At 41.5% G+C, this 20,916-nt stretch overlaps 1 protein-coding gene across 1 annotated transcript in view; it reads right to left on the reverse strand.

Annotated features, from left to right (window-relative positions):
- The window catches only part of DAB1 (DAB adaptor protein 1), a 285,828-nt gene that overhangs the window by 132,182 nt on the left and 132,730 nt on the right, over nt 1–20,916 (reverse strand). The window contains exons 2-3 of the mRNA XM_077765243.1: nt 16,226–16,365; nt 7,347–7,445 (exon numbers count right to left, since the gene is read on the reverse strand). Coding sequence (XP_077621369.1) covers nt 7,347–7,445; nt 16,226–16,365 — 239 coding nt within the window. The remainder of the gene's footprint in view (nt 1–7,346; nt 7,446–16,225; nt 16,366–20,916) is intronic.

A 20,916-nucleotide genomic window follows, 5' to 3' on the forward strand; every position in this document is an offset into this window, starting at 1 on the left:
TTTGTAATTCTTCCTTTATTACCTACAAATGATTATATAATCAAACTACCTACACATATAAAGTTGAAGCACATCAAAATGTCATAAATTATAACCTAAAGAAATGAAAGATGATTTCTGAGAAAAAAAAATAATGTGAATGTCTACAAATAAACGCTCACTTACAACTACAATAGAAGAATATAACACTGCTGTACGTTTACATTTTCTTATAATGAATAAATTTGGGTTTCAGAAATGTTCAATTCAGTATTGTTGACGTTCTTTTCTTGACATCTGACATTTTTAAGGAAGGGCCAAATGAGTTGAGCTGTAGCGAACATGACAGGTACCCTTGACACTGGGTCATCAGTGCCATGTGGGTGACTCAGACACAAAGAGCATTATGGTATGGTTTTCCAAAATGAGGAACAACTCTTGATGGGGTTCCAACTAAGCAAAGTACATCTTTCTTGCAGTTTAGGTGCATTTCTGGTAACTTCAGTATTTATGGATATGAAACAAAAATACTTTGCTTTTGTGTAGAGAGAGTTAGGTTTTAGATTCATTTAATTATAAGTAGGTATGTTGTCTACATGAATGTCTCGTAAGACATTTGAAAATCGTATAGCACAGACACGCTTTCGTGGTGTGCGACTGGCCTGTCCTCTACAGAATGGCTACCATCCTTGGCTCCTAACAAATTCCTGCATCACTGCCCTCTCTGGCAAAAGTTGTAACCATACAATGCCTACATAAAGTTCCAAAACACTCAGTACGGGGAAGGAACCAGGGAAGTGAAGAATCTCTGGAGTCAAAGGAAGAAAACAAGCTCAGGCATTATAAAATGTGAATTTGAATTCAATTCTTGCTAAACATAATGGCCATGGGCAAGCCACTTATTCTACCTGTACCTTAGTAGTCCCAGCTGTAAAAGGGGGCAATAAAACCTTCCGGCACTGCTGGGAATCAAATGAGACAGGCACACAAAATCATGCTATGAACCATACTGTCCAGCTTACGAGTTAGTTTGTAAGTAGTCTTGTGAGAATTCTGGGTATTGCTCCAGTGGCTCCCAGGATGACAGGGATGCCCGACCGGCTCCCAGGTCCCAGCATCCTGCCCTACAGCGCCTTTATCTTCTTCCCGGTCTCCCTCCCCAGAACCACTTTCCCTTCCTTTCCCTCAGCTGCTCTCCCCAAGCCCCAGGCAAAACATCCACTTCAAATTGAAGGAGGAATAATCCTGTTTTTGATGAGATACAAATAAAGTAGCATCTGGTCTTCACTGAAGAGAAAATTATTAAATCAGCCCTGAAATTTAAATGCAACCAGTGCATTTAAAGCACCATGTCCCCTATATTATGAGGGACAATATTCAATCCTGGGTCAACTCCACCTCTCCCCTGCTATGCCCTAGTTGTCCTTTGTAGAATTGTTGATTCTTAATCACTGAGTCCATTTATTTTTTGTGCAATAAGTATTACTGAGCCCCTACTATGAGGGAGTCATTATGCTAACTAGGTAGACCACAGCGATGAACAAAATGATACAGCCTTGCTCATCTGTGTATTTATAGAAGTGCTCAATACTTATTTTCTACAAAGAAGAATGAATGCATGTATCTTTCTCTTTAAGACCTGTGTGCATTTATAAATACTATTTGTTTGGGGTTTTTGTTTTTTGTTTTTTGTTTTTGTTTTGTTTTTTTTTTTTTTTTTTGGTCCTCTCTAATAACTTACTCCTCCACTGCCAAGGCAGTGTGTCCTTTCCCGTGAAAAATTCCTAAATATTCTAGGCAAAGCTTGTTCTTAATCCCCGGAGTACTAACAACTGCATTCACCACTGTACCTTGGCAATGGCAATTCTCAGCTCACTTTGTGAGCCTGGCCAAACCAGACTGTGAACACCTCAGGGGCAAGGACCACGTCTCTTTCATCTTTGAATCCGCAGGAAAGAGTATCACATGGCATATAAGAGGCATCCAATCTGCTCGGGCCTAACTGCAGCCTGGTTACAGTGCCAACATTCCACCCAGCAGACCGTTCCAGCTGTAACTGCACTCCCTGGACCTTCCCTCAGGAAAGGTCATCAGAATGAAAATGAATAATGGTGACAATAAAACAGGGAGAATACTGAACCTGCTCTAATATATGTAAAAGAACACCATTTATAAAATTTGATGTTGCTATGGTCTGAATGCCTGTGGCCCCTCCCCCAAGTTCATGGGTTGAAATTCTAACCCTCAGTGTGATGGTGTTAGGAGGTAGGACCTTTGGGAGGTGAGGAGGTCATGGGAGTGGAGCCCTCATGAATGATATTAGTGTCCTGATAATAGAGGCTCTAGAAAACATCCTGACCTCTTCTGTCATGTGAGGACAGGCAGGAAAAAGGCACCACCTCTGGGCACATGGGCTCTCCCCCAACACTGAATTTGCTGGGGCCATGATATTGGCCTCTCAGACTCCAGAACTGGGAGAAATAAGTGTTTGCTATTTATAAGCCACCTTCTCTATGGTATTTTTGTCGTAACAGCCCAAAGCAGGTATGTTATTGTTAGTGCTATCTCACCAGCATCCAGGATTCTGGACCAGAGCACCTGGGTTTGAATATCAGCTCTGCTACTTAATGATTGTGTGACGTTATTTGGATCTCAGTTTTCTCAACTGGAGAATGGTGATGATAATGGCACTTACTTTACAGAATTACTGTAACATATCTCAAATGGTACATGTAATAGAACCAAATCAGGGCTGGCTAAACCAAATGAACAAGTGAGTATGGGAACAAGACGTTACATCATCTTGAAAAGCTGATGCAGGCGACCGTCCTCTGCTGTGAAAAACAGATGTATTGTCAGGGTCCTGCAATATTTATAATTTTTATGGCATAAAATGACCATAATTCTATGGAATAAAACTGTTAATTGGGAGAGAGAGTCCATGAGTTTCTCTGGAAAGACAGAAGATTTGAAATGGGAAGGTTTGTTCTGAGTCTACAGCCAAGTCAGAGACACTCCCAAAATCTGTTTCCTTATCTGCGAAATGAAGGTGACATCACTCTTGCCTCAGTATCCACTGGTTTGATTTGAGGACTTAATTAGCCTGATATGAAACTACTTCTACTCCGGATTTGCTACTGCGTCTACTATTACCAATGAGTTTATTATACATAACATTTTCTGCTTTCTCACTGATCTCTTTGACACATTATCAATACCTAGATATCTGAAAATATGAACAGCTTTTCAATATTGATTTATTCCCTGAAACATGCTAATAATGAAACAGAATGTACTTGTGTAAGGATTGGGATCAAGAACCCTTTGAAATTCAAGACAAGGTGTAAATTGCTGCAAAGGGTCTCTTTAATTGGGATCAAAACATTTTTGACAGCTTCTGGATTTTAAAATTCTAGCTATTGTCACGTTCTGCAAATGTTTCTTTTTTTGGTTTGAAAAAAAAAACACAGTCAAGCTTGAGCAGGAATACTTTAGATATGATAAACAATTAAAATTTATCATTCCAAATGACAAAAAAAAAAAAAACAGTTTTTCACTTCGTTGATATGTAGGACAAAATACTTCACTTAAACTCCTATCCTGCACAATTCAGTTGGTCCCATGCTGGGCAACAACAAAGGTTTAGTAAACCGTTCCTGCTCATAATCTCCAAAGGAGTTTGAAAAACCTCCACTTATCTGAAGATAAATCACATCAACAGGGATGACTTTAAGGAAGAAACAGAGTTTTTTTCTTTCTTCTTTTTCAGAGAGGAGAGAGAGAGAAAGTGCCAGTGGGGAGAGGAGCAAAGGTGGGGGGAAGAGAGAGAGAGAGAGAGAGAGAGAGAGAATATCATAAGCAGGCTCCATGCAGAGCATGGGCTATGGGGCTTAGGGGCTTGATCCTGGGACCCTGGGATTGTGACCTGAACCGAAATCAAGAGTCAGATGCTCAACTGACTGAGTCACCCAAGTGCCCCCAAGAAACAAAATTTTAAAACCAGTCTTAGGATTCAATTTAGATGTGACTTTGTTCAACACTTTGTCCTCTACTTGACGATTTCCCCATCTTATGGTAGTTGCTTGAATACCCCCTAAGTGATGGTAAACTCATCAGCACAAAACGTGGTGCCTGTAACTGACTGGTAGAAAACTCCTCTTTCTCAGAAAACAAAACTGCTTCATTGAAACCCCTGTAGGTCTTGGTTCTATTTACTGGGTAATACAGAACAAGTCAGCTCCTTCTTCTATTGCACAACTCTTTGGAGAGATGAATGCTATTAATATGGGGTGTCCTGCTCCCTATTGTCTGTGCTTCAGGCTTTAACATGTTCAGTCCTTTCTACTAATTTTCTCTAGGCTTGTGTGGAGTATATTAAGAAGCTTGCAGAAGCCAGATGCTACGGGAGCCTAATGTAAATCAAACAGAGCTGGAGTGAAGGAAGCCAGACAAAACATTTGGCTCCACCTTCCCACTGATTCTTCAACAGGGATCTGACATTTTTCCCACAAAGTCAAATGACTTTGAGCTGAAATCATGATTTTACTGTTGTCCTCTTTTGTGTCCAGCTGAAGAATCAAAAATAGCATTAGAGAGTTTGGTGGTATCCTTCTTTGGGGCCAGTTTAGCCACCTGTGACCGAGGATTTAGATCTAGGTCAAGAATATGAACTACCTCTCTTCACTAGTTAAAATTTAGTGATAGGGATTTTAACAACCTGGGCACAGCTTATGTGATGGTGGCTTACATGGTGGAGCAGCAACGCCCCAGAACAGGGCCCCTGGGCAAGATGAAACATCTGATACTACGCCTCACTCCTGCCCCTTTGGTTATACCAGCTGTCATAGTAGCAGGCAGATGAGATATTGGGAAAAGACTAGAGATGATGACGTACTACTAGGACATATAAATCTCTCGGTTAGGCTTGATCCACATGACTTGTCTTCCTCCAATAAAGATGCTAAGGGATCAGTGACATCTTGCCAGTTTCAAGCCTGCAGCTCTCTGACTCTTGTGTGTCACGTGGGATCCCACGCAGTCACACCTGTGTTGAGAAGTCTTGGCTCAACATATTTTCTAGTCATCCAATTGTCTTGCCTGCCTTCTGTTTGGCTTAATTCACTCCCTACTTGCCTGTACTCTTTGACTTGCCTATGTCCTTTTTCAAAGGTGAGGTTCATACTTGAGCACAGGTCTCCAAATTATAGTCTACCCAGGAAAAGGAAAAACTTCCCTGGTTACAGAAGCCATACTCTTCTTAAGGCAGGAGAGGCTTTCATTAGGCTCTTAATCTTGCTGCATTCAAGCTCCTTTAGTACGGTGCTGGTGCCCTCATTCTAAACTCGCTTCTCCCAAGGCATCCCCAGGTAAGCCTGCCTTTCTCTTTAATACAGAGGTCAACTGCCCTGATACTGAATGGGGCCAACAGGAGGCTAAGTCCCACTTTTGCCACCTACATGGTGGGTAACTTGGAAAGTCACTTATTCTGAGAGATAACAGGCATCAAGGTTAAGTGAAAATACTCAAGCACCAGACTATCTGAGTTCTAATCCTGTCTCAACCAATACTTACTGTCAATAAATTACTCAAAACTTTTCTCTCCTCAATAACTTCAACTATGAAACAGAGGGAATAACACTCTCTATCTCACGGGGCTGCTGTGAGGATTAAATGAATTGGTACTTACAAAGGCTTTACAACAATGTCTGGCACATATTATGTGCTTGGTGAAGTAGCTATTACTATTATTTTCCCATAATACTGCTGTGAGGGCAAACGTGAATACTGTATGTAAGGTGACTGATATGTGCTTAGTATACAGTAGGCAACCCAAAAAGAAGACTTAGTATCACTAGTTATTTTCTATAGTAAAGATTTTCCATTATAAGCATTTCTCAGGGTACAGTTCAGTGGCGTAAAGTACATTCACACTGCTGTGGGGCCACCCCGGCCATCCGTCATGAGCACCATTTTCTTCTTCCCAAACTATAACTCTGCACTTGCTAAACACTAACTCTTCATCACGTACCGCCCTCTTTGTATGCCCTAACTACCACCATTCTCCTTTCTGTCTCTGTGAATTTCATTTCTCTGGATGTGTCAATGAATAAGTCGTATCCTCGAGAAAATGCCCACTTTCTGCCTAGATACTTGGCTCGGAATGCAAGACCCCAAGATGAACACAATATGATCCTGCTATAACTAAGGCTTATTTCCCTTTGTTTAATGTCTTCAAATTTCATTCATGGACTGGCAGGAGTCAGAACTTGCTTCCTTCTTCCTGCGGGACAGCCTTCCACTGGATGCATGCACCGCATTTGTTTGCCCATTCATCTGCTAATGGACACTGGGGTGGCTTCCTCCTTTAGGCTGCTGTGAATGATGCTGCTATGAACATGGGTGTACACATGTCTGTTCTACTGCTCATTATTCAGAAGTAACTTTTCTTCAAAACCCATTTTTACTGTTGACTGATCCTCCTCCCACCCTACAGTTCCCTAGTAGGGGTCAGGATAAAGGGGAGGAAATGATCATGCAAAATGACCCAGGCACAGTAACGTGGCTGGTTGGGTTTGGTTTGTACAACACTTGCAAATTAACTAGTGAAATGCATCGGAGGTGATCTAGGTACAGGTGTTTCATAAGCTGTAAAACACTGAATGAATAAAAGGGAAAAAAAAAAACAAAACATGTCCATTTGATGCTGGCTCTCTGGACAAAATCGGTCACAGAACATTTTTGTTTTTCTCTTATCGCCCATGACAAGGACCACCAACATCAGGGAAGCCCTGCGGATGAATGAGGGAGCTGACTCTCGCTGGGGGCCGACGAAAACACACACCATACCGCCTCTCTGGCAGGTTCGACAAACCTATCAGCCCTTACATTTCCTCGTCACACAGTGACAGATTTGTCTAAGACTGAGACCTCATTTGTTCTTTTTGATTACAGCAATTGCAAGGTGGCACAGGTTAAACTCAGGAGAGTCTGGATGCTTTGACCAAGTCGAAAGACATTCATGGGTCTCCCTCTAGGATGCATGTCATTAAAGTTGCCAACACAAACAGAAGTGTAATGTAAACTGTCACATTACCCACCCCTCTTCAGAGCCCATCAATCTCCCATTAGATTACCAGGACTGTGTGACACTTTTATTGCAATCACACCGTAAGAAACACTGTGCAGTCACACTGTGGCCAAGTCAGGGAAGAGCCTCCCTTTGATGGACGATCACAGTTGATCAAGTTTGTCAGTCGCTTTATGTGTTTTTATGCTTGTTTGATATTCCTGCCCAGAGAGTAGAGGCTTTTAAGGGCACATCTGTCAATGGATTCAATTTCACAATGCCATGTGATTCTTTTACTTACCCCTGTCTTCTCATCAAAGATTTTGATACCTCCAAAGGAGATGGTTAAAAAGATTTTCTGCTTGTGTTCTCCTTTGGAACGTGCGCCAGCAACAACGCCCTGTTTAAAGGAAGGACATTGTTTTTACTTGAGTGTTTTCATTTGAAGATTCCTTCCCTCCCAAAGGCATGTCAGATACCATCAACTGATGCCACCAATCATGCACACTCCTCTCCCTTCGCCTCTTCCATGCTTCCCCGCCCAATGTGTTTGACTCTTCTTGACAGTTTAGGGTAATACTTACCCTAATATGGTATCTAACATTGGATAAAACACACACCTGAACCCGTGACTACCCACGATCTACAGGATGCCTACTTTGTGCCTGTACTTTGAATTTGGCTCAGAATTCAAAACCCCTAGATAAACACAATATGATCCTGCTATTAATAATATTTTGCAGGGCTTCATATTGGATATGGTTTTAATCTTTTTTAATTTATTTTTTTAATGTTTATCTATTTTTGAGAAAGAAAGGGAGACAGAGCACAAGCTGAGGAAGGGCAGAGAGAGCAGGAGACACAGAGTCCACAACAGGATCCAGGCTCTGAGCTGTCAGCAGAGAGCCTGATGTGGGACTAGAGCTCACCAACTGCGAGATCATGACCTGAGATGAAGTCAGGCACTTAACCAACTGAGCCAACCTGGTGCCCCCTGTTTTAATCTTTTAAGTAAAGATGAGTCACAGAATATATTCCTAAATGTGATTTTATTTTTATACTTCTGGGAAAAGTTTTCATAGTAATCAATTTTAGAGATCAGAAAGAAAACACAAGAAAATAAAATCCATTACCAGGCTGCATGTCTCATCTTTGTTTAGAAAAAACACAATCATCATAGTTATGTGCTTATGGTTTGCCATTTTAACCCCACACGTTTTCTTTTTCCTCTACCCTTTTTGGTAGGAAAGAGCTACCAAATGCATTCCCTTTATCAATACAGCTGTTTTCCCACTTTTCCAAACTTTTTGTATGTATATAAGTCAAGGAGAAGGTAAATATCACAAAAGGCAGAGGTTACTCTGCTCACTGCTCTATCTCTGGTGCCCAGGATAGTCCCTGGAGGGAAGAGGCACTCCGTAAATCACTCTGAGATGAATGTGTTATCCAGAGTTCTCCCAAAGTGGTAAGATGCAAGTTAAGAGTGAAGACACTTGCTTTTTAAATTAGCTTCTGTGGTGGCCAGTGACAGGTAAGCAGGGGCTTCATATTAGGGTTCAACTCAGAGGGTAAGTACATTTCAAGGGATTTACCCTTGAGGCGGGGGAGTTCTTAGCCCTGCATTAGGTGTTTTGAAGCTTCTAGCCCCTTCATCACTATTAGCTTGCATTAAACGCAAGTTTAAGTCCGACTACCAGCAGTTCTAGTTCTGGGCTTTTAGGAGTAGAAAAGTCTAAAATAATAATGATTTCATGTTTCCAGGTGGTAAAAGTCATTTGTGCTGTAGTCAGAACAGCACATCCAGAACCTCAGTGAGGGAACCTGCGGTGTTAGTAACAGGGGTGACCACGAGGAACGGCGACCTGGCGTCCCCCTGAGGCTGTTTGGTTATCCCCAGCGCGGTCACTGGAAATGTTCTGTGCCCTGTGAATAGCTGGGTTATGCTTCTGGCTCTCTGTGATCTTGGACAAATTCTTAATTCTCACTTCCACTTCCTCAAGTGTAAATGTTGTCCTCGCATGGTTGAGAGAATTAAATGAAAATACATGACAGGTATGTAGCCTGAAACAGGGCAGGGAGGTCATGAAATTTACTTCTTTTTGTAAATGAATGACTGTCCCTTGCACTCTGTAGTTCAGTTTCTGTTTGGGGACCTACCAGTAGGAAATTACTCTCTTCTGTCACCCATCATTCTCGAGCGCCACTTACACATTTACAGACGTACGGAAGGTAAGAGCTGGAGAAAATGTTAACGTTTCCAGCTGACAGATGAGGAAAACGATGGCTGGGAGGTGGGGCTGGGCAGTGCTGGGGTGGTACGAGGGCTGGCAGAGAGCTGGGGCTACAACAGCTCTCCAGACTAGACTTCTGGTACAGGGAGCACTTATTCCTTTATGCGGTGTCTTCTTCCTAGCGAGCCACAATCTCGTGCTGTAATCCACCCCAGCATTGCTCTTTTCAGCCCCTCCGGGGTCCAGCACATCGACCCAAGGTCCCTCCTGCAATGCCTGCCCTTTAAATACTTAAAGGGAGTGACTCACCCCCCAAAGCTAAGTCTGGGTATCTGCCCTGCCTAGTTAGAGGTTTCTAGGAGTGCTCAGTGTGCAGTTTGCTTTACTATGAATTCACTGAGGGGTGATTTTAAGGAACATGGGGGGAATAGCCAAAGAATGCTTTCTGTAAAAGTTTATTTTGAGACAGAAAGAGAGAGCGAGAGCTAGAGAGAGAATGAGCAGGGGAGGGGCAGAGAGGGAGAGGAAGAGAGAGAATCTCAAGCAAGATCCATGCTGTCAGCACAGAGCCTGATGCAAGGCTTGAATTCACAAACTGTGAGATCATGACCTGAGCTGACATATAACCAACTGAGCTGCCCAGGTGCCCCCACAGTATGCTTTTGCAGCCCCAGGGCTAATTCTTATTTCTAATGTCACCCTATAAGAGACACCATCTCTGAACCCTGCCCCTTTGCCAAACTGCATCTAACTCTTTCTCCTTGCTTTGCTCTTCCTCATTGGCCCTTACCACCATCTGACATATTTATTCGTTCATACCTTTGCCCAATAGAACAAAAGCTCATTTGTGCATGGAATTCTGTTGTATTCATTCTTTGTGCCTTGTATCAAGAATGGAGCTGGCATCAAGCAGGCACTCAAAAGGAGAAGTGACCCTCACTCAGGGAGTGGGTGAGCCAAATGTGGAACCTAGGGAAACTTCACTTTGAACGCTGTGTTCTTGGCCTGGTATTGGAATAAACTAACTTATGCTGTCACCCCAATACAGCTGAACTGCCCACCTCAGATATCCAGTCATACACAAAAGGAAAACAAGAAATCGTAAACGGAAGGGCTGGAAGGACACTATCAGAAGGGAGAGGAGCCCTTCCTTCTTAAGGTTTAACTCCTCTTAGGTGAGAACATCACAGCCCATGGTGGTGAGAGGGTAACACCTTTGATCATGAGGAATACCTTCAATGTTTCCATCTCTAAAGCAGTCCTATATAACAGTCCTTAGCCTCCAGAACTACTGTGACATCCAAGCACCATAATTCCTGGCACACAGTAGTACCATCCAGATCATGCCCCCCACCTTTGCTTCCTGGTTCCCCATAGCCATCAAGGAACTCCCTGGTAGAACTGAGCTGTAGATAAAAAGGATGGAAAGAACAAACACTCATGTTCCATGAGCATTTCTGCTTGGGCTACTGGTGGTAGCTTTACATGATGAAGGAGGGAAGGACGATCCATGCAGTGCTGTCTACGGGGAAATAAAGTTCCAATTTCATCAAGCATGTTTTTCCTGTGAGACAGGACCCTGAGTCAAGCTCTAAAACACTGCACTAAGTCCAAGCAAGCTTGTCACCAGAGTGCACACCTGAGGGTCTCATCTCCCCACATGATTATTCATTGATGGTACGCAGAACTAGCAGAGCTCTGAGAGACAGCTCGGACTGGGGAGTTAGAAGATGTAGATGCAAGGTGTCATTTGGGGCTCTGTGCCTCCCATTAGCCACCTGACTTAATAAGTCACTGTTGGGAATCTGGAAAATATAGTCAAGCATTTTCTTGGGAACCTACTATATGTGCTACTAATTCTCCTACATATCATCTCACTTAGCCCATACCATAATCCTGGGAAGTAAAATGTATCTCTTTGGTTTTACATATAAGGAAACACAAGGCCAAGGGCTTCAAGTGATTTCCCTAAACCTCAGGGAACTAATAAGACAGAGAAAATTCAAACAGTGATCTTTCAGATTCCAATGTTGGGACTCCTGTTGATAATCTTTTTAAAGAGCTCTTTTGGGAAAACATAGGTGGAAAAAAAAAGACTACACAATGAAGTACAGATAGTTCAAAAGTGTTGTGCAAGCAGCCAGGTGCTTGCTCCCAGACTCAATAGTGAAGAGGAACTTTAAATGAAAATAATCACATTTCCTACCTCATGAGGGTATTAAGATATTGAAAGATAATTATGCACATAACAGCACTTAGCACAGTGTGCTGCACATAGGGTGAGCTCGGTAAATAACAGTTATAATTATTACTGGCACTAATGATGATATATTGAAGTAGTATCATGGGCTAGGCACTGTGTGAAGTGACAGACATTGGCATCCCTAAGGGAGTCACACACAGGTAGCATCTCCATGAAGGAACTGACACACAAAGGGTCAGGCATGTCAGGCAGGATTAACTGGCTGCTCTGTCCAGCCCTGGGGTTGCTGTGAGGCTCAGATAAGGTGAAGCACAGGCAAGGGCTCTGAGAGACCTCACCCAGCATGGTGCATGCACGTAAGGAATGGCTGTGATCTCAATGCATCCTGGAAAGCAGTAGGAAAACACAACAGACTTTAGGCATGAATGGTTTAAAACCTACAATGCTATTTCAGAACATTCTGTGATTTAAAGAAGCTGGTCTCCAATCTCAGCCTTCCCAGTTATCAGCTATACAAACCCTGCAAACAATCACCTTAAGTCTCACTTTTCCCAGCGGAGGTAAAAGAAAAACTAATTTAAATATCTTTCTCTATTCTGCTCTATGCCCAGTGAACTGGCTCCTATGGACTGCGTTCCCTGGTCCTCTGGGCTTCACGAAATTCTGGCTTCCAGCCAGGTTCCACCAATGCAAGACAGGCAGGGGATCAGAGTTTGGATGGAGAGAGAGGCCAGGTATTCCATCCCACATCCTTTCCTTCTTTGTACTACATCTCTGGCAATGACTATATTTTTGCTTGGTGAGGGAAGGGATTTCCTCCTCAATCCTGCTCTCCCTGGGCTTTGGTATATATATTTCTTCCTAGTATGGAGAGAGTTTTGCACTGTGCCAGGTTTCTGGGAGCTTCACCATCCCTTGTTATCTTACTTAACCTTACCTACCCTTTGTAAGTAGCTCTTGCACTAACGTGTCTGCGTCTGACCTAGCCAGGGTGGGCTCTGCTTCTTATAGGACCCCAACTGACATGTTTAAAGCTCTGTAATTAGCCATCTAGACAGAGCTTCTGGGAGACTGCATTTCCTTCTAGAGTTTCAACCACCATTGTTTTGCCCAACGTCTCTGAAAGTTGACTACTCTGTACGTCGATGATGTGTGGGTACTGGGTAGTAACTTACTGGTCTGGGCTTTAAATCTCATTGAGGAACCAAGGTAAATTAAATGCAGACACAAAACAAAATATAATTAGCACTAAACTGTGTCTTATCAAATACTGGGCATCCAGAGATCTAGGTTTGAATTCTGGCCTTAACACAGGTTAAATGAAGGTTCTGGGGCAAATCCTTTAACTTCTATGAACCCTTCTATGATTTCTTATGTATAAAACAAGGAGGCTAATATCTACCTCACAAAATCAAAAGAGAGAATATATGGGGAAATGCTTTTGTTGACTCTAAATTAAAACAGGATGATGGTAGTGTTTTGCTGGAAGACCAGTGATGGCCCACTCATATTCAAAACATGAATTCCCCCTAAAATCTTTATAGTCCAAGAGAAAACTCCCTAAAACAGGAAAAAGGTATAAGCCTCAAAGAGTCTAGCAAAGGAAAATAGATTTTTTTTCCCTCATATGCCCTAACGTGAACAAGTGGGCCTTTCGCAAGACTAACAGGCATTTCGTACTTCTCTGCCTCTTTTTTCTTGGGCAGGTGGCCAAATGGAGAATCGATCATTTATATTTCTGTTTCTTAAAGAAAAACCACTGGGAGCTGAAATGTCAACATTCTTCTTGGCAACTTGCAAATAATGAAACACAATTGTCTGGGAACCAAGAATCCCTCAACAAGTTCAGGAGCCTGTTATGGCCAGGACAAATTCTCAGGGCTTTGGGGACCTTGCGGTTATAAGGGGTGACAGATGGGGCACTTCCACTGTAGGTAACTCACACATACGCACAAGGTCAGCAGTCATCAGCAGGCCTGGTCCGGTTAGCTTGGCCCAGCATTAATCCTCACAGTGAACCTTCAGGCAGCGCAGGCAGACTCCTGCTCAAAGCTGCTTAGGCCTCATGTGTTCCCACGAAGGCAGCTGGCCAACGAGGCGCTCTGTGACTGACGCCTGGTGAACAGCGAGCTACCAGGAAGCCAGGAGGAGCAGCATCAGCTTCTTAGCAGACTTACTTGTGGCTCTGGGTGAGAACCAGGTCACTAGAGACTTTTCTGATGTCCTTTAATTAATATTTGCCAGGTGCAGATCTCCATTTGTCAGTAAGTCGGGGGGCGGGGGGGCACTTCAGCAAAAATCAAGATCCTGGCCTTCGTCCCTACTGTTGACTAGGGTCTCCCTAGGGAGGAAGGCAGGGCTCTATCAGACGTGTTTGGAGAGAAGCTGAGGACTCCGGGCTCAGTCATTTCTGGGCTCTCTCTGCAATCTGCCCCTGGTAGAGGGGCTGCACTCTGGTCTGATTGCACGCATGGGTCTCACGTCCTGCTCTAGTGCAGCACGGGGCTTGGAGGGAATAGGAAGGGCCACGGTCATCCAAATACACAAGCTAAGCGGAACAGTCTGTCTCTTTCAAGGAAGTCCACTGCAGCCATGAATCCCCATCACATCCTCCATGCCAGGCATTTATCACTTAAAAGGCTGGAATTTAGAATTCCTCCCGTCAGCCTGCCTTTTTAAAAAAATTTATTTATTTATTTTAAAGGGAAGTGGTAAAGAGAGAGGTTAAGAAAGAATCCCAAGCAGGCTCCACATTGACAGCACGGGGCTCCATGTGGAGCTCGATCCCATGAACCCGGAGACCATGATCTGAGCAGCAATCAAGAGTCAGATGCTCAACCCACTGAGCCACCCAGGGGCTCCCTCCTGTAAGACTCCTTTATCTACTTATCAATCAGATTTAACCTAAACAAAAGAAGAGAGCTCATTACTGGACTGCCCTAAAATCTCATAACAATGCTTAATTAGAAAAGAAAAGAGAACATAAAGAACACATTAACCTTTTCCAAGGTGATAATCAGTGAAATCATGATTTTGGTAACTTTTTCTAGTATACCTTATGATAGATAAATAATTATTAAAATAAAGCTTGGAGCGCCTGGGTGGCTCAGTTGGTTAAGTGTCCGACTTCAGCTCAGGTCATGATCTTGCAGTTCATGGGTTCGAGCCCTGCATCAGGTTCTGTTCTGACAGCTCAGAGCCTGGAGCCTGTTTCAGATTCTATGTCTCCCTCTCTCTCTCTGCCCCTCCACCGCTCATGCTCTGTCTCTCTCTGTCTCAAAAATAAATAAAAACTATAAAAAAAATTAAAAATAAATAAAATAAAGCTTGCTTATATAACAGCTAAAAAAATCATTGGTACATTGTTTAGAAAATTAAGATTTTTAAAAATGATGATTCCTACAGCCATACTACAGGGATACCTAGCACCTGTTACACATGTTAAAGTGGGGAGAAAAATTGTATAGCGTAAATAAAAATAATAGTTGTGATTTGTTAAGCAAATAGGAAAGAAAAGGCAATGAAGGGGGTGTTTTACAGATACTGTCTTCGTTTGTACTTTGAGGCACTTGGCCACACTTGTATTTTCTTCCTTCTTTCTTACATTAAAAAAAATATATATTGATCTAGTTATGTCCTGAGGAACTATTTGAAGATATTTAAAAATTCTCATAATGTGTTATTAGATGAGGGAAAAAAATGTAAGACTATATAAATAGTCATTCCAATTGTATTACATATGTTTATAATTTATATAATATACATACGAATACAAAGACATTGTAAGTTACACACTGATTTTCCTTGTGTGATGGAATTATTATAGACAAATTCAATTCTTCTCATTATACTTTTCTGTATTTTCAAAATACCTTATACTGAACATTTTGTGAATTCTACAATCAGGAAAATACTTAACTTATGTGTATTAGATGCATAAAGTATTTTTGTGGACTTCCTGCTAAGTCACTTGTTTTTCTAATATTATAAATCACTTTTGAAAAAAAATGAAATAAAGACTGTATGAAGGTCAGAACACAGGAACAAAAAATGCCCTTTTTCATGTTTTAAAGGCCATTGAATAACACAGTATTCTTATTTTGTGTCTTTCTCTTCCCAATTTCTTCCTTAAGTTTCACAATAAAAAAGCCTTTTTTAAACATTTACAGTCAGAAACCTCTCTGTGATATCTCCAAATCTCCAAATCTTATTATGTATTACTTTAAAGAATGTATTCCTTTTATAAAGTGTTTGGAAACATTAATAGAATGAATAAAATTAGCTTTTACCTTAACAGAACATCTTTTCCCTATTTATCATACGGTAAAATATTTAAAATGTATTCAAAAATAACAAAGGGGTAAAGAGTCCTAAAATCTGAGGGACTATAAAATTTCACAGTTTAACTTTTATTTTTGCAGGCATTGCATGATGAAGATAAAATAGAATAAAATGTGATATGCTCAGAAATTACATCTCGTCTGATTTCGGAAGCTAAGCAGGGTCAGGCCTGGTTACTACTTGGATGGGAGAAATTACAGAATTGGGCGCAGCAAAGAATCCCCAGTAGTCACCCCATAATGACTGAACTCTCTTCCCAATGAATACATGCAGTGCTTCATCAGTGAACCAAGTAGTTTACTAATAAACGAGTAAGTTAAAAGTTTTACCATAATGATCATAATCACCTCCTTCCTTCAGTCCTATTAAACCCATAATATTGAAAGTAAACTGTTTGCACGGTACCTTGAGTTTCATCATGGAATCTTGACATAACTTGTCTCCCCGAGCTGCAGAAACCTCATCAATCCCGATCAGTTTGGCCTTGTACCGGACCCCTTCACCTTTAAACCTCTTTATCAAAGTGGCTTCACTGCGATCCTGACCTGAGAACAGAGAAAAGCATGGTTCAGGCAGGTAAGTACTCAGGTCCCATCGTCTTTAAATATCCACAGGGCCAAGATTTGGTCTCTGGTTTCACTTCATGTTCTGAGAAAGTCGAATCACTGGACCAAGTAGACAAGAATGGTAGGTCTCCTGGATGCAAGGTCTGGCTCTATCATTTTAAATCCAGAGGCAAATTACTTCTCTCTGAGCCTCTGTTTTCTCAGGCAAGAGAAAAATAAAATAAAACAGAGTTAAAAATAACCAACCCCAATGGGGCATGAAGATAATTAAATCAGACAACACGTGTAAAGCACCCAATACAGAGTTTGATGCATACTAGGTATTCAACAAATAATAATCACCCACTGAGTTCATGTCTGGCATTCTGGTTACAATAGTATTAGCACTGAGCCTCTTTGGCATTTCCAGCATTTAATATGACTTTGGCCGGGGTCCAAGATCCTCTTACACCCAATTCCATGGGCTGTTTTATAGTGAGACTCCATAGTAATTGCTTTGTATCAACTAATGACCCGGGGACAATTATCAAAGAAATGGTTTTACAATATCTCTTCTGCTAACTCATGTGTGTGTAGAAATAGGCTACATGGTACGGTGTGCCCATATTCCGCAACAGCCTTTCTCAATAATTATTAACATAATATTTTGCTAAGATATGTCAACCAGAAGTTCAAATACATCCATATAAAAAAGGACAGTAAAGTTACTGTTAACTGAGTGTTTCACTGGAGATGTTTTATAAACTTTATTCCCACTCTTCATAAAAACTCAACCATATCCATTTTCTAGACAATGAAGATGAAGGTCATAAAAATTCAAGGAGCTTGTGCAAGTTCACACAGTCAGAAAAAAAAAAGATGAATACACAGTAATTAAAATTTCTAATATCATCAAGCTTTCATATAACTTGTCACAGGACGAGGCATTGCACATGTGGTTCTTAAAACCTGGAGCATCCTGATCTTCCAATGTTCAGCTCCTGGAACATCATGAACTTCAACTTCCAATATCTCCTCCATCAAGCCTTCCATCATTGGTCAGAAACTTTGAGCTGAGCACATTAGAGCTAACTACTTCCCTCTATCTATATGATCTGCAAACTAAGGTCTTTCATAATGTGGAGTTGAGAATTATCTCAGCTGAAAATAGAGGGAAAAAAACCCAGCAATGATTAATCACTGCATAGTGCTTTTCTACTGAAAAAAAAAACACAACTTGCATTTCATTCATCTATTCAATCATCCCTTACTGAGCATCTCCTCTGTGCCAGACGCTATAACTCACTGCAACAGATGTATGAGACTAAGTTTGGGGCCCTATAAGCTCAAGATTTTGGCAACCGAAAATAAAAATGCGTAAATGTGCACTGTGCTGGTTGTGTAAGAAGGTACCAGGCTTTAGTTGGACATCTTCATTCAGATCATGGCTTTCTCACTTGAAAGCCAACTAAACTGTCTGCTCAGCCTCGGTTTCCTCATCTGACTAATGTGGATAAAATATCCACCTTCAGATTCATTGTGAATAGTAACTTATAGGAGATAGTATGTGCGGAGCATGAATTCACATAGTAAATGCTCAGAAAATGGCAGCTGCTGCCACTATTACCAGCCCAGTGAAAGAATAGAAGATAGAATGCCGAAGGAAGGAGGGCACAAAGAAATGTCTGCAGAGCCAGACCCCTAATTTCCAGCTGATGCTTTTTCTCACTGTACACTTGCTGACTCCTCGTATAGTGAAGCCTTTGAATTATATTCCACAAAGCAGATATAACATATGGATGATTAGTCAGAACCTATAATCGATGTAAAAATTAAGCCTCAGGGTTCTGTGAGGGCAGATGTCAAAGATTAAAAAGCTAAGAACAAAGGGGACATTTGCCATGATAAACCCTGTACAGACATCTATCCAAACAACAGGGCTGGGACTACAAGTCAGCTCTCCCTGCATTACCATGGAATGTTGGAGAGGAGTGGCCTATGGCTTACTCTATTTCTTGGGAAGGTTATCTTACTCCACCACAAATACCATCTCAGCCTTTTCAACCTATGACACTATTTCAGTCACTAATAAAATCCCGTGCACTATTAGGAACTTCTCCAAGCTTTACTTATAATAACCATACCAGGTAGCACTTACCATGTTCTGTACAAAGCATGTTGTATACACCAACTTGTTTAACGTCAGAAGTAATCCTAGAGGTAGGTACTGTTATCCAGGTTTTATAAATGAAAATCTAAATTAAACATCTAAGAGGCCAAGTACTTGTCCAAACTTACTCAGGGGGACCTGAACCCAGACATGGCTGATGCCAAAGCTCAGGTGTATGGGTTTGCTTGGGTTCTGTGTTTTTAAGCCTGTTCTCTTAATCACTGTGATTAGTTGCTTCTCATTAGACCTCACTTCCCCATCTTTATGTTGTACCAAAATTCACCTGGCCCAAATCTGTTGACACCCAATACACTGGCAGCATTAAAATTCCACTGGAGAGACAGCTTGAAGATGGAACACATAGCTTCCAGCCTCCAAATTGTCCATGAGCCAGATACAAAGACAGCCTTAAGAAGAATTTGTTAAAGCACAGAGCTCTACCAAGGAGGATGCTTCATAAGGAGGCAGAGCCAGATCAGGTGAACAAGGGCAGAGATTAATAAGAAAATATTAGGCCATTTAGAGGAAAATAGGGAGCCCAATTTAGATTAGGACCCAGGGCCAAGCTAATTTGTATGAAGGGCACTTATGCAGTAGATAATCCAGTTTCTCATTAAATTCTCCACCATTAAAAGGGTAATTTTTCATGAGCACATCTTGAGCAAGGTCTCAGTTATATTAGTTAAGAAATAAATAACAGATATCAGAGCCAGAAGGCTATTCCATCAGAGGCACATACGATTTGAGAGGGCTAGGGAAAGGGTCAGTCTTCAGGCATCCTAAGTCATCATGAATCCGCAGCCCATTTTGCTGAAAGCACCACCGACGGTAGGCATCGGGATGGACAGAAGAAAGGACCCATGTTTAAGGAACATCATCAACATCATCACTATCAATTATTGACCAATTACTATACCAGCTGCTGTGCCAAGATTTTACACGCAATCTCTCATTTCACCCTCACACTTGCTCTTTATGTTACACTCTGTCACCTGCCCTATATTACAGAAGATAATGACCAATACCAAGAGCAGAGTCTGAATCTTTTTAAAGAACAGCTTTATTGAGATATAATTCCCATACCATTCAATTCAATCTTTTCAAGTAGGCAACCTCGACAACCACTAATGCATTTTCTGTCTATATGGACTTGACTATTCTAGAAACAAACTACATTTCCAGAACAAATAGATGGTAGCATACAATGTGTGGTCCTTTGCAACCAGTTTCTTTCTCTTATCATCACATTTTCAAGGTTATTCCATACTACAGCCTGTGCCTGTACTTCATGTGTTTTTTGTTTTGTTTTTTGTTTTGTTTGGTATCAAGATACTGCATCAGCTGATGGACATTTAGGTTGTTTCTATTTGGGGGCTATTAGGAACAATGCTGTTAAGACACTGGTGTATCAGTTACTGTCTGGGCACGGTCTTCAATCCTCTCTTAGTATTATACCATTTCTCTCCTAGGTATAATACTGGGTCATAGGGTAACTCTATGTTTACAAAGTTTTAGGAAACTATCAAAGTGTTTTTTCCAAAGTGGTTGTACCAAGTTTACAATCCCTCCTGCAAAGCATGAGGGTTTCAGTTTCTCTATGGGATAGTCTTGCCAATATTTGTCTTTTTTGCTTTAGCCATCCTTGTGGGTTGTTTAGTGATATCGCAGTTTTGTTTGGCATTCTCCTCAGGATTAACGACGTTGAACGTCTTTTCTTGTGCTTATTGTCCTTTTGCAAATCTTATTTGGAGAAATGTCTATTCAAATCTGACACGGTCAAATCTGACAGCCTGAATTTGAACCCGGGTGTTATGAAAAATCTCATGCTTTTAACCATTAGGCTCTTCGGCCTTGGTTGACCTTATACCATACTCTGTTATGGCACCTGCCACTTTTTGCTTTGTGTCACAGCTATTTGTGTAGATGCCTTATGGAGCCTATAATAAATTGGCAGCTATCTTACCTCTAAGACAAGTACATCATAAACACTCACACCATGCCTGATCTTCTGAGACCTTATTCCCCTTAGTCTTCCAGGGAAGACTACTGGAAATAGGCATTGTCATCATTCCAGAAATGAAGAAACCAAGACCAGAGAGGTAACTAAAATTATGGCAAGCTGAGCTGGGAATAGAATCTCATCATGTCCTATTCCAACACTGGAGATCTTCCACTGGGAGGCAAAAGTGTTTAATGTCCCAGAACAAGAGCTCTGGATTCGAAGGACTTGCATTCTGGTCCCAACTTTCCCATCCACTCCCCTAATTGTGATGCATTGGGTAAGCTCCCTTCCATGTCTGCCATAGTGTCTTTGTTTGTGAAGTGTAGATAATAACTATTGCTCCCATACTAGGTCACTGGGAAGGTCAAAGAAATGACAC

Source organism: Crocuta crocuta, unplaced genomic scaffold (assembly GCF_008692635.1).
Source record: "Crocuta crocuta isolate KB4526 unplaced genomic scaffold, BGI_CrCroc_1.0 scaffold625, whole genome shotgun sequence".
Lineage (NCBI taxonomy): Eukaryota > Metazoa > Chordata > Mammalia > Carnivora > Hyaenidae > Crocuta > Crocuta crocuta.